General features: G+C 54.8%; 3 protein-coding genes across 3 annotated transcripts; 1 reads left to right on the top strand and 2 right to left on the bottom strand.

Annotated features, from left to right (window-relative positions):
* Positions 1–932: 932 nt before the first annotated feature.
* GUITHDRAFT_144743 (hypothetical protein) lies at positions 933–3,331 on the bottom strand (the record flags this gene model as incomplete). Its single annotated transcript, XM_005824698.1, has 10 exons — positions 933–1,184; positions 1,455–1,550; positions 1,694–1,774; positions 1,823–1,999; positions 2,119–2,203; positions 2,247–2,320; positions 2,378–2,476; positions 2,527–2,665; positions 2,715–3,217; positions 3,269–3,331. 10 exons carry the CDS (start codon positions 3,329–3,331, stop codon positions 933–935), a joined length of 1,569 nt encoding a protein of 522 aa, XP_005824755.1.
* A 7,955-nt stretch (positions 3,332–11,286) lies between these two features.
* On the top strand, positions 11,287–11,505 carry GUITHDRAFT_56866 (hypothetical protein; the record flags this gene model as incomplete). Its single annotated transcript, XM_005824697.1, has 1 exon — positions 11,287–11,505. A coding segment is annotated over one exon (219 nt), but the record flags the coding sequence as incomplete, so codon positions are not given.
* Positions 11,506–12,467: 962 nt separating this feature from the next.
* GUITHDRAFT_116079 (hypothetical protein) lies at positions 12,468–13,225 on the bottom strand (the record flags this gene model as incomplete). Its single annotated transcript, XM_005824696.1, has 3 exons — positions 12,468–12,875; positions 12,935–13,015; positions 13,058–13,225. The coding sequence occupies 3 exons, from the start codon at positions 13,223–13,225 to the stop codon at positions 12,468–12,470; spliced, it is 657 nt and encodes a 218-aa protein (XP_005824753.1).
* Between the last annotated feature and the right edge of the window lie 25 nt (positions 13,226–13,250).

The following is a 13,250-nucleotide window of genomic DNA, read 5'->3' as shown; positions in this document are numbered from 1 at the left end:
CGGACGTCAAGTCTGACTTCTTGCTTGAGTGCGCGACTCTCGAGCTCCTCATGTCCAAGGTGACGTCCGCCGCGAGCTGGACCGCTGCTGAAGGGGCTGCAGGGGCTCAAGAGCGACGCGTGGGAGTACGTTGGAGAGAAGGAGGAGCTGGTCAGGGTGATGGAAGAAACCTACCAGGTGAAGAGGCCACAAGGTGAGCGCCAACTCCTGACACCTCCTCCATCACCTTCCTCCTCCTCCTCCTCCTCCTCCTCCTCCTCCTCCTCCACCTCCTCTTCCTTACTCCTCCTCCTCCTCCTCCTCCTCCTCCTCCTCCTCCTCCTCCTCCTCCTCCTCCTCCTCCTCCTCCTCCTCCTCCTCCTCCTTCACCTTCACCTCATCCTTCCTGTTCCCATCTGAGCAGGATGATGGGGCCGTAGGCTCGACCACCAGCGAGGTGAAGAGCGAAGAGACGCTGAGCCTGCCGGGGTCAGTTGACATCGTGTGGGTTGACACCCTGAACGAGCTGGGAAAGTGCCGTCGGTTCCTCGAGGCCATGGGTGCTGGGGAAATACTGGGCATTGACACTGAATGGAGATATCCGAGACCGTGAGCTGACCTGCCCCCCTGCTTCCCACCTGACCACCACCACCCCCTCACAGCTGCTCCCTGGTCCAGCTGGCAATCCAAGACACGGTGTATCTCCTGGACTGCGTGAAGGCTGAGGAGGATCTAGAGTTCGGGTCCTCTCTTGGGAACCTGCTGGGATGGATTTTCTCGAGGGAGTGTCAGCTGAGAAGGGTGAGAGCTCCGATCATCTCCTGTCGTGGGCCAACGATGAGCTGGGGATCAGGTGGGGTTTGCGTTCACTGGGGACGTGGAGAACCTGCAGGCCGCGTTCCCGACGCTGCGGGAGATGGAGGTGAATTGTCAGTTGCCCTGATCCTTTTCTTTCACCTGCTCTTCTCCTCCACTCCTTCCCCTTGCCCTCCTTTCCTCCTCAACTCCTTCCTCCTCACTCGCCAGCAGAATGAGCGTCCATCGCAGGTGTGCGTAGAGGACTGCCAGGAGCTCGCATCCCGCAGCTTGGGGGAGCAGGAGGAGGCAGAGGCCGCAGGGTTTGACTCCTTCTCTCTGCTGACATGGCTGACGGGCTTCAGCTGGACTCCGTTGACTCTCAGCCTGTCTTCGTTGTGCCGGAGGATCTGGGGTAGGAGGCATTTCCTGCTCCTCTACTGCTGGGGAAGCTAATGAGGAGCAGGGAAGCGACTGGACAAGAGCGAGCAATGCTCCAACTGGGATCGCAGGCCCTTGCGGTCCTCACAGGTGATGAGGGAGGAGGCAGGAGTGAAGAGGGAGCAAGCGAATGGAAGAGAAGGAGGCAGGACATGGATCACAGAGGAGGGGAGAGGGGAGAGAAGGAAAAGGAGACAAGAGGCACGAGGCACGAGGAACGAGGAACGGCGTTGCCTTACATTATCGCCTTTACCGATGACCTGGAGCAGACTATCTACGCGGCTCTCGACGCTCATGTTCTTCTCGGGATTCACCGTCACTTCCAGCACCTCATACTAGAGAAAAAGCGAGCAGACGAGAGGGAATGAAGTACCCGACTGATTGATCCACCTACTCCTTGCCACCACCATCTCCACCTCCTCCTCCTCCTCCTCCTCCTCCTCCTCTTCCTCCTCTTCCTTCAGCTGCCCCCTTTGACCTTCTTCTCGGCGATCGGAACCTCTTCCAGATCGACGCCCGCGAGCTCGTCAGGCACGCGCCATGTCCGTTCGCCCGAGTACTGCGCCATGTGGAGGTCAGAGGAGCTTGGAAGGGGGTGGGGACGGACCTTGTTCCAGAAGAAGTATTCGCCAGTCTTGGAGGCGACCCTCTTCCACCCGTTCTGCGTGTTCTGCTTCACCTTCTTGTTGGGATCTCTTTCCCTGTACGAGGTCTTGCAGCTGAGCCCCTTGCTTTCCATCAGCCTCTCCAGCTGCCCGCACGCGATACTCTCCTTGATCCTTGCCTGTGCCCGGGGGATCAGGACAGGATAAGGAGCCCAGGAGTGGGGGAAGAGCAGGACGGGAGTACCGCGATGGTTGGGATCTGCTCTTTGGCAGGGAGGGCGAGGAGCTTGACGATGACCTGCTTGTCCTCTTCGAAGTGTGGTTTGAGGTACTTGGAAGACAGGCACTCCTCCACCTTCCACACTATCCAGCTCCCTCGCGGCCTGCAGGAAGGTGAGAGAGCAGGGGAGGAAGAGGTCCGATGACATTTTGACAGCATCGGCAGCGCTCTCGAAGATGATCCTCTTCTTGGACTCGCTGAGAGATGCGACGGTTTCGCCCTGTCAAACCATCGGAGCTGAGAATCTCAACACGTTCAGACAAGCAGCTGGAGTAACCTTGAGCCGAAGCTTCACCACGAGGCATCCGACGTTCTTATCCGCCTCCCTTCGGAAGCGCTTCTCGTACATCTCACGGACTACCCAGATGGAGATGAACTGGGCGGGGAGGGACGTCACGATGAGCGAGCAAATTCGGGTGAGAGCACCTGCCGCATGAAACTTTGGATCTGAATGATCGCTCGCTTCCGCTGCTCGAAGTAGACCCGCGCCAGGTGTTGGCGGTAGGCCATCTGGAGGGCGATGGCGCAAACTGCCTGATAGTCTCTGTCGTTGATAAAGGCCATCCTAAAGCAGCAAGATAAGCTCAGGCCGCTCAGATGCCGCGATCCCTCACCTCCTTGCTTTGCTCAATAGAGTCTTCGCCTGTTCTGAGGCTTGAGCAGCAGCTTGAACAAGCATGGTGGGCTCGAGCACTTGGAAGACAGCCTCCACCACCTCTGAGGACCTCTTCATCCTGTTGCAAGCCTTCGCTCTCACTGTGATCTTCCCCGACACGGCCATTTCCTTCTTGATCACACAGCCCTGAGAGTTTCTGTACAGAGTGGCGTTGTCATTCGACGAGCTGGGCTTGCTGCCGTCTGTCGTGTAGTAGATGATGTCACCTTCATCGCACTTGATGTTGATCGTGAGATGGTTGACAAGTTTCCCTGATGTCTTCGAGAAAGTCGGAGCCGTGCAGGTCTCTGTTACACTCCCTGTCCTCTCCTGCTCCTCCCACCCCTGGACGCGAGCTGACGGCGGGCGGGTGCTGGAAGGAGTTTGGTACTCCGATGTAGCAGGAGATTCCTCAGGCGTCAAGAACGCAGGAGACCTTCCTGAATCAGGATCGAGCGACTCCTGACATGTGCGCGTCAGGACCTTTCAGCCGCAAGGGCTGAAAACAATAACCTCGCTCTCCGAGTTGGAAGAAATTTCATGGGTAGCGTCCGCCCGTCCCGAGTTTTGAGTCATGTGCTTGTCGGATGCTAACTACCTGGATGTTCCATGTGCTACTTGGACTCTGATGATTTCAGCTTCCCTCCCTTCTGCATGTCTGGTCAGCTGAAACAAAAATAATGTAGAGGAATGATTCAACGCGACTTTCGCGACTGCTAGCTCTTGCTTTCTGAAGTGAGCTTCAACAATGTTTCAGGGCTAAAACAAGAACGAGCACACGGTGATATTTACCCATCTTGATTCCTTCAACTCCAGCTGCCTACCTCAACAACCTACAGCCGCCTCAAACTGCTGTCATTTCGCTCTGTCCCCTATCTTGTTGTTCTCCTCAGGTCTGACTTTCTCTCACATCTCAAACCCTCTTTCTCTGACATTCCTCCCTGTCCCTTGCCCCCCCATAGATCGCTGTCCGCCCTAAGGGGTCCGAAACCACCCTTCATACTATTACACCACCTCCAAACAGGTACCCTACCACCACAAATGCACTGATGTCTTATTCAGAGACCCCATGCCCGTATTCTCTACTAAGTTTCCTTTTAATGATGACTTGAAATTTCAGCTACCTTCTGAGTTATGGTGACAAGTCACCACCTCCTTTACTCCCTACCCCCCTACAGTACCTACCCCCCTATTTCTCAACGCACTTTCTTTAACTGCCAATTGATTATCCTATCTGTTCTACGGGTCCGTGTACCCCTACCCCTGCCTTTAAGACCCCATTTGGACTATAGAAATGATGTGGTGAAAGATAGGGTAGGGTGGGGTAGGCACCCCATAGTAAATGTGATGTACTAGTCAAGTGATCCCCTGTGAGGAGTAAAACCATGACGACCAACAAAGATTGTGACAACTAACACCACGACGATCATGACTGAGATTGTTGTGCGAAGTAAGATTGTGAGAGTGAGATGGTCGTAGATCCAGCACAAGGGAGACACTTTAAACTAGGAAGCAAGCCCCTCCGATTGCTTTCTGGAGGTAGCACAACGTTGAAGATGGGCTTTCATGACCAGAAGGAAACTGCGTAACAGTTTAGACGAGACTCTTATACCATCGCCTAAATCATGTAACATGAGGACTTGAGGCATCAAGTATTTTCTGGGACGAGATACTTCGCTACTACTCTCAGAAACGTGGTAGTCATATTCAGTTCAAATCCCAGGAGGGTGCACAAGGCCTTCATTTCGTTTGTACTTGAGAAGACGAGGAGGCTACACCAATGAAACAGGATAGAAGGATCTAAAAACAACCACTACCAGACTATCGATATCGACGAGAGTGTATGTCACAGAGCAGCATTTCTATCGATGCGTATGCTGACTTTTCTTCAACGAATGTCGAGTGCAGAGGAGAAGATGTGAAAAGAATTTCAAGTGAGGTGTGCAACCTGAAATGGTGCAGATCAACCAGATATTCAAGCACCCTAAGATGTGAAAGATTGCACCGAACAATATTCTATGCTTCAGAGAATTTAAACAGGCCGGCACACCTTGGCATGTAATCTCTGATAATATGTACGCCCTGACCATTGAGATGGGATCATGATTTCAAACAGAAATTTCCATCTGAAGAACGTATAGATCGTCAGCACAAGGGTGTACTTCTGCATCAGAGCGGCATAACTTACTAGTTGATGGCTAGAGGTTCACATCCCTTGTATGTCCCTTGTTTTCAAGTATGATTTCGGTTTCGGTTGTAAGTAATAATGTAAGGAGACCCCTTGGGCCCCCCATTGGCCCCCCTAGGGCCCCCCTAGGGCCCCCCTAGGACCCTTTTACTAGACAACTGTATCAACTTTTTCCAGTGTCAACTTGAGGATGGGACGTCACGGGGTCACGGGTTCATGATTTGAAAAGTAGGAATCCCCAAGGGAACTTGTCTCTCAATTTTGATTCTTTGACTAGAGTATTCTAGAAAAGGCGAAATGCCAAGGGGGGCGTGCAAGTGGGGGAATGTTCCGTTGTTGTGTTGACTTTTTTCTATGGGTAGGGTACCGATGTGAAATAGGGGGTGAGGGTACTCGAGTCGATTCAAGGGTGGGTGGGGTTTGGCCGATGCTAACAGGGAAAGTGCTATAGAGGATTACCCTTTGTGAAAGAAGGGGGTGGGGTACTTGACTAGAGTTCATTGTTTGTGGGTCCCTTCCATGGAAGACCACCCACCCACCCACCCACCCACCCACCCACCCACCATTTCTCAGTTGAAATGACCCCTAGAAAGCAAACGTTTATCCACCCTACCCGGTTGTTTTGGGGAATAGAAAATCTCCCGCCCCCTTTTAAAGATGAAGCAGCAGCGAGTGAAGCATAGGAAAGAACGCCTGTAGATCACACGCCCCCCGCCTGCTAGTCTCACTGGTAAGATCCTCTCAGGTCCAGCTCTGCCCGAGCACTGCCAAGGCAATAGATCCTCCATCATGCAGGGAGCCGCTGTCGCTGCGGTACTGAGGAACCGGAAGAAGAAGGTGAAGAAGACCGACGAGGAGATAGAGTATCTGATAAGCGATCCGATCGACAACCTGGTCGACGATATCCACGAGGTAGAAGGAGTCCTCCGAGATACCGAGATACAGAAGCTCTTCGGCCTGAGGAGTAGAACCGATCCTGTGGTTCGCCGAGAGATACAGATCGACGGCCTCCTAGAGAAAGTGCGGGAGAAGCTGTCACGCTCCTCGTCGTATGTGAGGCTGTTTGGGACGTCCATCTTCTTCATCGTGTACGTCTCGTTTCTCTTCATGCAGCGAGACATCACATCTTCCTACTACGTCGAGAGCTCTGTCGTCGACCTTGTTCTCAGTAATCTTCCTCAGCTTGGCAACGGAGGCTACATGAACTCAGGACTGGGCTCGACGGGCTTTCTCGGCACGTCTGCAGACTTCTACTCCTGGTAGGGATCGTGCTATGAGTATAATCGCCGACGTTGACTGTGATCGGCAGGTTTCGGGGGATAGCTCAGGTGGTGTTCAGCGATCCTGTATGTGGAGATGGAAGTTGTGATACACCCGACGAGTATCCGGGCTTCGGGCGGTTCGGATGCATCAAGGACTGCGGCAAGTACAAGAACGTCACCACGCTCACTATCACACTGGCAGACATCATCCAGCAAAGCTCGTCAGAGCTCGGTTTCCCTCTCAAAGACTCTGCGCTGGACAGCGATCCGTCAAGGGTGCGATATTTCTACAACATTTACAGCGATACGATGGGAGACTTTCTTTTCGAGACCGACACAAACGCAACCCAGCTGACGTTCGAGGCTCCCGACGGAGAGCTTACGTTGGTGCTATACCAGGTCTCGTCTTTAGAGCAAGCGGTGGAGAATCAAGCGGTGACGTCATTGTTCAGGGTGACATCAAGGTAAGTGAAGGTTGTACGAGAGTAGATGAGCTGAGCTTGGCTCGCAGCTCTTTCTCGACTCTCTCAAAAAGGAAGTCGGCCATGGAATATGGGAACCACAGAGAAATTTTCAAGAACGCAGTCTTTAATGAGAACGCCTTGAAAACCATGTGTCGATCCCCCACAGACGCTATGCGTACTTTCTGCGACAAGTTCAACCCCGAAGGTAGCAAGAGGCATGGCGTGACGGTGAGGGTTCTGACTAAGATCTGGATGAAAGATGTCGGCTACCTGATGACCTCCAAGTACGGGCTGAGCGGCAAGATCGAGCTCAAGGACTCGGTGACGGGTGTGTTGGAGACCATAGTGGAGGTAAGCTTGCCGCTGTTTGGCGTGCTTGTAAGGGTTGTACAGGTCGGGTACTGCAGCATCCTTCCCAACATGAGCGGGAGTCCGTACGCGGCAGCGAACAAGGCGAAGATCATTGAGTCGGGATCCAGCTGCGATGTTTCATCAAGAGCGCGGAGAAGATCTCGAACGGTCAGAAAAAAAGAAGGGGAGGAGGCAAAGAAGAAGGCAGGAGGCTCGATTCCAATGAGGAAGATGGGAGTCATGCAGCATGATGCTCATGTCACGAGCGGAGAGCGTGACGTTGGTTCCTCCGCTCTTCGTGAAGAGTCGCCGGCGAAGGAAAACCCGAAGAGGATGGAAGAGCTCTATCAAGTCATCAGCAAGGAGAGTCATCAGGAGAAAGCTGACAAGGCTTCGTTGAGAGTTGTCTCCAATTGTCCTGCCACTAGTCGGACGTTTGCAAGCGCTTCTGGCTATGTCACATCAGGATACTCGTCTTATTCATCTTCGACGGACTGCTACTGGATCATAGCCCCGCCAGCAGCAACGGACGTGTCTTTAACGTTTCAGATGTTTGATGTGGAGTACAGTAGCACATGCAGGTATGACAGTGTCAAAGTTTACTCTTGCACGACCGCAAGCTGCACAAGCCCAACGCCCACGTTGCTCAAAACAATGTGTGGGACAATGAGTCAGATAGTCAACCCAGTGACGTCACCAACGGGCTTCATGAAGATCAGATTCACTACGGATAGCTCTGTGAACAAGCGAGGCTTCTGTGCAACGTGGGGGACCGGAGCCATTTGTCCTACCAGTCCCAGGCCCCCGGTTCTCAGAGCTTACAAGGAGAACGTATTGAGACCCTTGTACAGCAGTCTCGTGGGACTATCTCTCGCTGAAGTCGAGGTGGTCACTACCTCGCAGGTCACCTACATGCGGTATGCTCTCTCTACAGACGCACGGCCCACCCCCACCTGCGACTGCACCAACTGGGAAGACGAGGCCTCTTGCCCCAACACCGTCAAGAATGGCTCCAAGCTTGTGCTGTACCGCAAGGGCGCGACTTCTCGCACGTTCTTGCAAGTCAAGGTCATCGCGTGTGCAAAATACCCTGATGTGACACTGCCGAGCTCGAGTGCTGACTACGGGAACTACTTCCTGGACCCGCCTCGTGTCCGCTTGTTCTTTCCCGTCAACATCCAGACGATACCCGCGATCACCTCGACAACCGCCGACAACGCTTCTACCTCCGTCATTACGAACAGCTCCACCCTTGCGGAAGCCTCAGCCAACACCTCAGCTCCTTCAAGGGAGTCCGATGGCACCACCACTCCAACAGTCCCTGTCGTAGTCCCCGTCGTAGTCCCCTTGTGTGGAAACTTGTCTGCGCTCGACGAGTGGCAGAAGATCGTTGAGAGCAGGCTCAACGCTTCTCAGGTGCTCCCTCAGCAGATCAGCGTCAACGTCTCTAGGCTCTCGGAGACTGCAGACGTGTCAGGCGAAGTCTTGGCAACCTCCAACGTCCAAGCGGCGACCATCATCAACGTGCTGCTGGATCATCGTAAGGAGATGCAGGAGGCGCTGACGCGGGCTTGTCCGCTCTTGACGGCGTCGCAAGAGATGTCGATCAGCACGAGCTCGATCTTCACCAAGAGCACGAGAGGTGAGGGGCCCGACGCCTCGTCCGTCTTGTCAGTCGCTGACAGCTCGTGTGACAGGTCAGGCCTGCGAGTCGCATTATGATTGCGATACAGGACTTTTCTGCTCCCAGCAGGGCTCGTCGAGCACGGGAGGGTTAGGGACATGTGACCTCTGCAGCTTCTGCAAGGTTGACGCGAGCGACGCGATCGATCTCAGGTGTCCGACCATCACGTGTCCGACCTCGGGGCAGTTCCCCGCGTGCGCGGACACAGCGAAGCTGACGTCAAGCTCCACGTGCGCGAGCGACTATCGTTTCAGCGTGTGGGAGTATCGGGATGCGAGTGAGGGTCCGCCCAAGATCGTCCCGCCGTTCGAGCCCAAGAACCGCGAGATCACTCCCTACAACAGGATCGTCGGCGCCATCGTGATCTCGCAGAAGAGGATGAAGCCTGCTGACTGCGCTCAGAGCGTGAACAAGCACGTCCAACTCTACATGGAGTCGGTGAAAGGCATCGTGAGCTGTCCGTCCACGACTCTTGACGACACTCCGTACGGCTACGATCCTTCCTTCATGACCTTCAGCAGCATGTACAACCCGAAGCTCGAGCCCAGACAGTTTTACGCCCCGCCTGAGAGGCACGTGATCAGCTCCGGTGGAGTGACGGAGCTGTCCTTCCCGATCGGCTTCTTTCCGCAGAAGTACGACACCAACTTCTTCGATCGGAACAAGGATGGCTTCATCTCTGAGGCAGAGGCCTCGATCAACGTTACAGGCTTCGAGCAAGCCTACAAGGATCCCAAGTACATCATGCCGTCAGAGGGAGACACCTTCAAGCTCTACTTCGACGAGCGTCTCACGCAGATGCTGGCGCAGACCATGATTCAGTTCGCGGAAGACGGCTCCTACATCGACGGGACGACAGAAGAAGTGCGAGTGCAGTTCCTCACCTACAACGCGCCTAAGAACATCTTTGCTCTGCATGAGTTTATCTTCAACTGGCAGCAGACAGGCAGGATACCATGGGACTACCAGGTCAACTCCTTTACTGTTGACTTCTTTGCCGGGCCGAAAGCCGGGTTGCAGATTTTCCTCTTCGTACTCGTCATAGTCTTTTTACTGATCAACAGCTACATGGAAGTCAGCGAGCTGCTGGGTGAGATCCGCAAGTACAATCTGAGCGGGTACCTGTCGCATCCCTTCAACTGGATCGACTGGACTCACTTCGCCTTCATGTGGGGAACAGTGATCACCTGCCTGCTTCACTACCAGGACTGTCGGCGGTTCGAGATGAAAGCCAACTACCCCGTCCTCTTCTACGGGCCCGACTACGGGTCCGCTGCCCGACGGAAAGGCGTCACAACCGTCCAGACAGGGAAATCGTTTCAAGTTCCGTTAGTGAAGTCAGGCAACGCACAGGCGAGGCATTTCCGTACCGACAACCAAGCTGAGCTGGACTTGCTGATGCTGCTGGAGCAAGCAAGAACCATCTCGGGGTCGATGAGCCTCTTCTCTTTCTTCGCCGGAGTCAGCGTCGTTCTGTTCGTGCTGCGCATGCTCAAGTCGCTTGACTTCCAAGAGCGCATGGGCCTGGTCACCCGGACCATCGCACGCGCGTCGAGCGACCTCTGGCACTTCATGTTGTTATTCCTCCTGGTGCTATACGGCTACTCCGTGGTGGGACACATGCTGTTCGGTCATCAGTACGAGGCGAGTAGAAGAGTGAGGGCGTGGGGGAGGAGCTGACCTGCTATGGCATGACAGGGGATGAAGGACATGTCGACGACGTGCCTGACGCTGTTGATCTTCCTGCTCAGTCTCGACACGACTCAGTTCTACGCATCGGTGAGTGCGAGCAAGCCCAGCGGTCTAGGTAGAGGGCAAGCTGACTGGTGTGATGACAGATGTCGCACGCGGCTCCGGACGGAGCGTTTCACATCTTCCTGTGGTCTTATCTGTTCATCGCGTTTTTCATCCTGCTCAACGTGTTCCTCGCCATCTTAGTGGACTCGTACGCCAAGGTCAAGGAAGAGACTGAGGGGACGACCGGGCTGGTGGAGGACTTGCTGGAGACTGTCTGGCATGGACTGAGGCAGGTGCTGAGAACGCAGCAGTTCGTGTCGAACCAGATGCTAGAGCAAGCTCTGATAAGAGAGCGAGAGACTCTGACGTCGAAAGAGAGCCAACGTCGCAGCATCGAGCGCGACCTGAGGGAAGAAAAGATGATTCTGCTTCCCGGTGGCGTGTCTGTTGATACCTACGAGCTTGCTGCTCTTGCTCGACAAGCCTTAGCGAAGGGGTCGGACAAGGTACATCCAGACCATGACGAGGACGGAGACGATGCTGAGGACTACACGCTGTGTGAAGACGAGATAGTCGCGTCCGCCGACCTGATGAGCCGCTATGGCACGGAGCCATCGGAGATCGCGGAGAGGAGGAAGGAGGAGCTGATGGAGCTGCATGACATGGAGGGCGTGAGACGACAGATCGCAATGCAGATCAGTCAGCTCAAGATTCTCAACAGCCAAAAGCGCATGTCAGACCTCATGACGAGGATGGGCAAGGAGCTCGTGCCGGCTGCCATCGTCGAGAGCGCGGAGCAGGCGGAGGTAGTCTACACGTCGCCAGCATCGAAGGCTGCGGGAGTGCTGAGGGTGCAGCTGGTAGAAGCGAGGAACCTGCCGCGGATGGACCTGCTCTCGGGCTGTGACGCGTACTGCGTGTTGTTCGTCAACGCGTGCTCGGGGCTGTCTACGTTTGCGTCGGAGGTGATCAACAAGAACGTCAACCCGGTGTGGAAGCAAGACTTCGAGTGGAGGATGACGAGTCAGACCAAGGTTCTGAGCGTCACCTTGTGGGACAAGGATGATGTGAGTGCCGTCGGGAGGCTGGTGGAGGTCGCAGAGAGGTCTGACGGATGCTTGTGCTCAGGTGACGAGCGACGATCTGGTTGGGTCTGTACAAGTAGACCTGCAGCAGCTCCCGGAAGGCGAGCCGCAGGAGCTGACGCTGCCGCTACAGAACCAGAGGCTCTTCAAGAAGCTTCGAGACACTCGGTTGGTGTTGAGGGTGCAAAAGCTGACGGAGGAAGAAGCAAAGGTCAGGGAAAGGCGAGGGGAGGAGAGGCGTGCGACTGACGGGATGTGCGTGTGGCAGAAAGAGCATACAAGGCAGGAAGCAGAAGAGGAGGAGACAACGCATGTGATCGATGATCTCGAGGAGCTAGCGGAGGAGAATTTGGTCGAGGTTTTGCCAGCTGACGGCCAGCTGATGTGAAGAGAGCGAGAGAGGAGAGCTGGAGGGTACGGATGAAGAAATGGGTGTACAGTAAGGCCGGTCAAGGCCTCGCATAGAGGAAACGAGCTCGCAGTGATTTGATCATGTTCGCTCTCATCCTCTGAGTCGGATTGCCTGCATCACTTCGGTGGGTCAAACGTGCTCGGAGAGAGGGCCAGCGTCTCGTTGTTTGAGTGAGGAGCCAAGGGCTGTAGGAGCGTATCCTTGTGCTTAAGCGAGACGCTCTCATGGACGCGAGCTTCATCGGTCCATCACAAGACGCGGAGGAGAAGATTGATCAGAGCAATGTCAGCTTCCCGGCAAGAAGGAAGGGAATGACGACGAGGGGAGAAGAGGGAGCGCGGGCAACGAAGGGGAGGAAGCAGATAGAAAGTGAGGGATTGAGCGACCAGTAAGGAGAACAGGGGATGTAGACGATCAAATCGCTTCCACAAAAAGCCCCTCACCTCTGTTTCGTCGCCCCCGCTCACACAGGCCTTACTGTACACCTGTTTCTTCATCCGTACCCTCCAGCTCTCCTCGCTTTCTCTCTTCACATCAGCTGGCCGTCAGCTGGCAAAACCTCGACCGCATTCTCCTCCGCTAGATCCTCGAGATCATCGATCACATGCGTTGTCTTCTCCTCTACTTCCCTCAGGTCGCAGCATCGAGCGCGACGTTGGCTCTCTTTCGACGTCAGAGTCTCTCGCTCTCTTATCAGAGCTTGCTCTAGCATCTGGTTCGACACGAACTGCTGCGTTCTCAGCACCTGCCTCAGTCCATGCCAGACAGTCTCCAGCAAGTCCTCCACCAGCCCGGTTGTCCCCTCAGTCTCTTCCTTGACCTTGGCGTACGAGTCCACTAAGATGGCGAGGAACACGTTGAGCAGGATGAAAAACGCGATGAATAGATAAGACCACAGGAAGATGTGAAACGCTCCGTCCGGAGCCGCGTGCGACATCTGTCATCACACCAGTCAGCTTGCCCTCTACCTAGACCGCTGAGCTTGCTCGCACTCACCGATGCGTAGAACTGAGTCGTGTCGAGACTGAGCAGGAAGATCAACAGCGTCAGGCACGTCGTCGACATGTCCTTCATCCCCTGTCATGCCATAGCAGGTCAGCTCCTCCTACACGCCCTCACTCTTCTACTCGCCTCGTACTGATGACCGAACAGCATGTGTCCCACCACGGAGTAGCCGTATAGCACCAGGAGGAATAACAACATGAAGTGCCAGAGGTCGCTCGACGCGCGTGCGATGGTCCGGGTGACCAGGCCCATGCGCTCTTGGAAGTCAAGCGACTTGAGCATGCGCAGCACGAACAATCAAAAAAGG

This window comes from Guillardia theta, assembly GCF_000315625.1.
Source record: "Guillardia theta CCMP2712 unplaced genomic scaffold GUITHscaffold_91, whole genome shotgun sequence".
Classification (NCBI taxonomy): Eukaryota; class Cryptophyceae; order Pyrenomonadales; family Geminigeraceae; genus Guillardia; species Guillardia theta.
The sequence above is the reverse complement of the archived record's forward strand: the minus strand, read 5'-3'. Positions and strand labels throughout refer to the sequence as shown.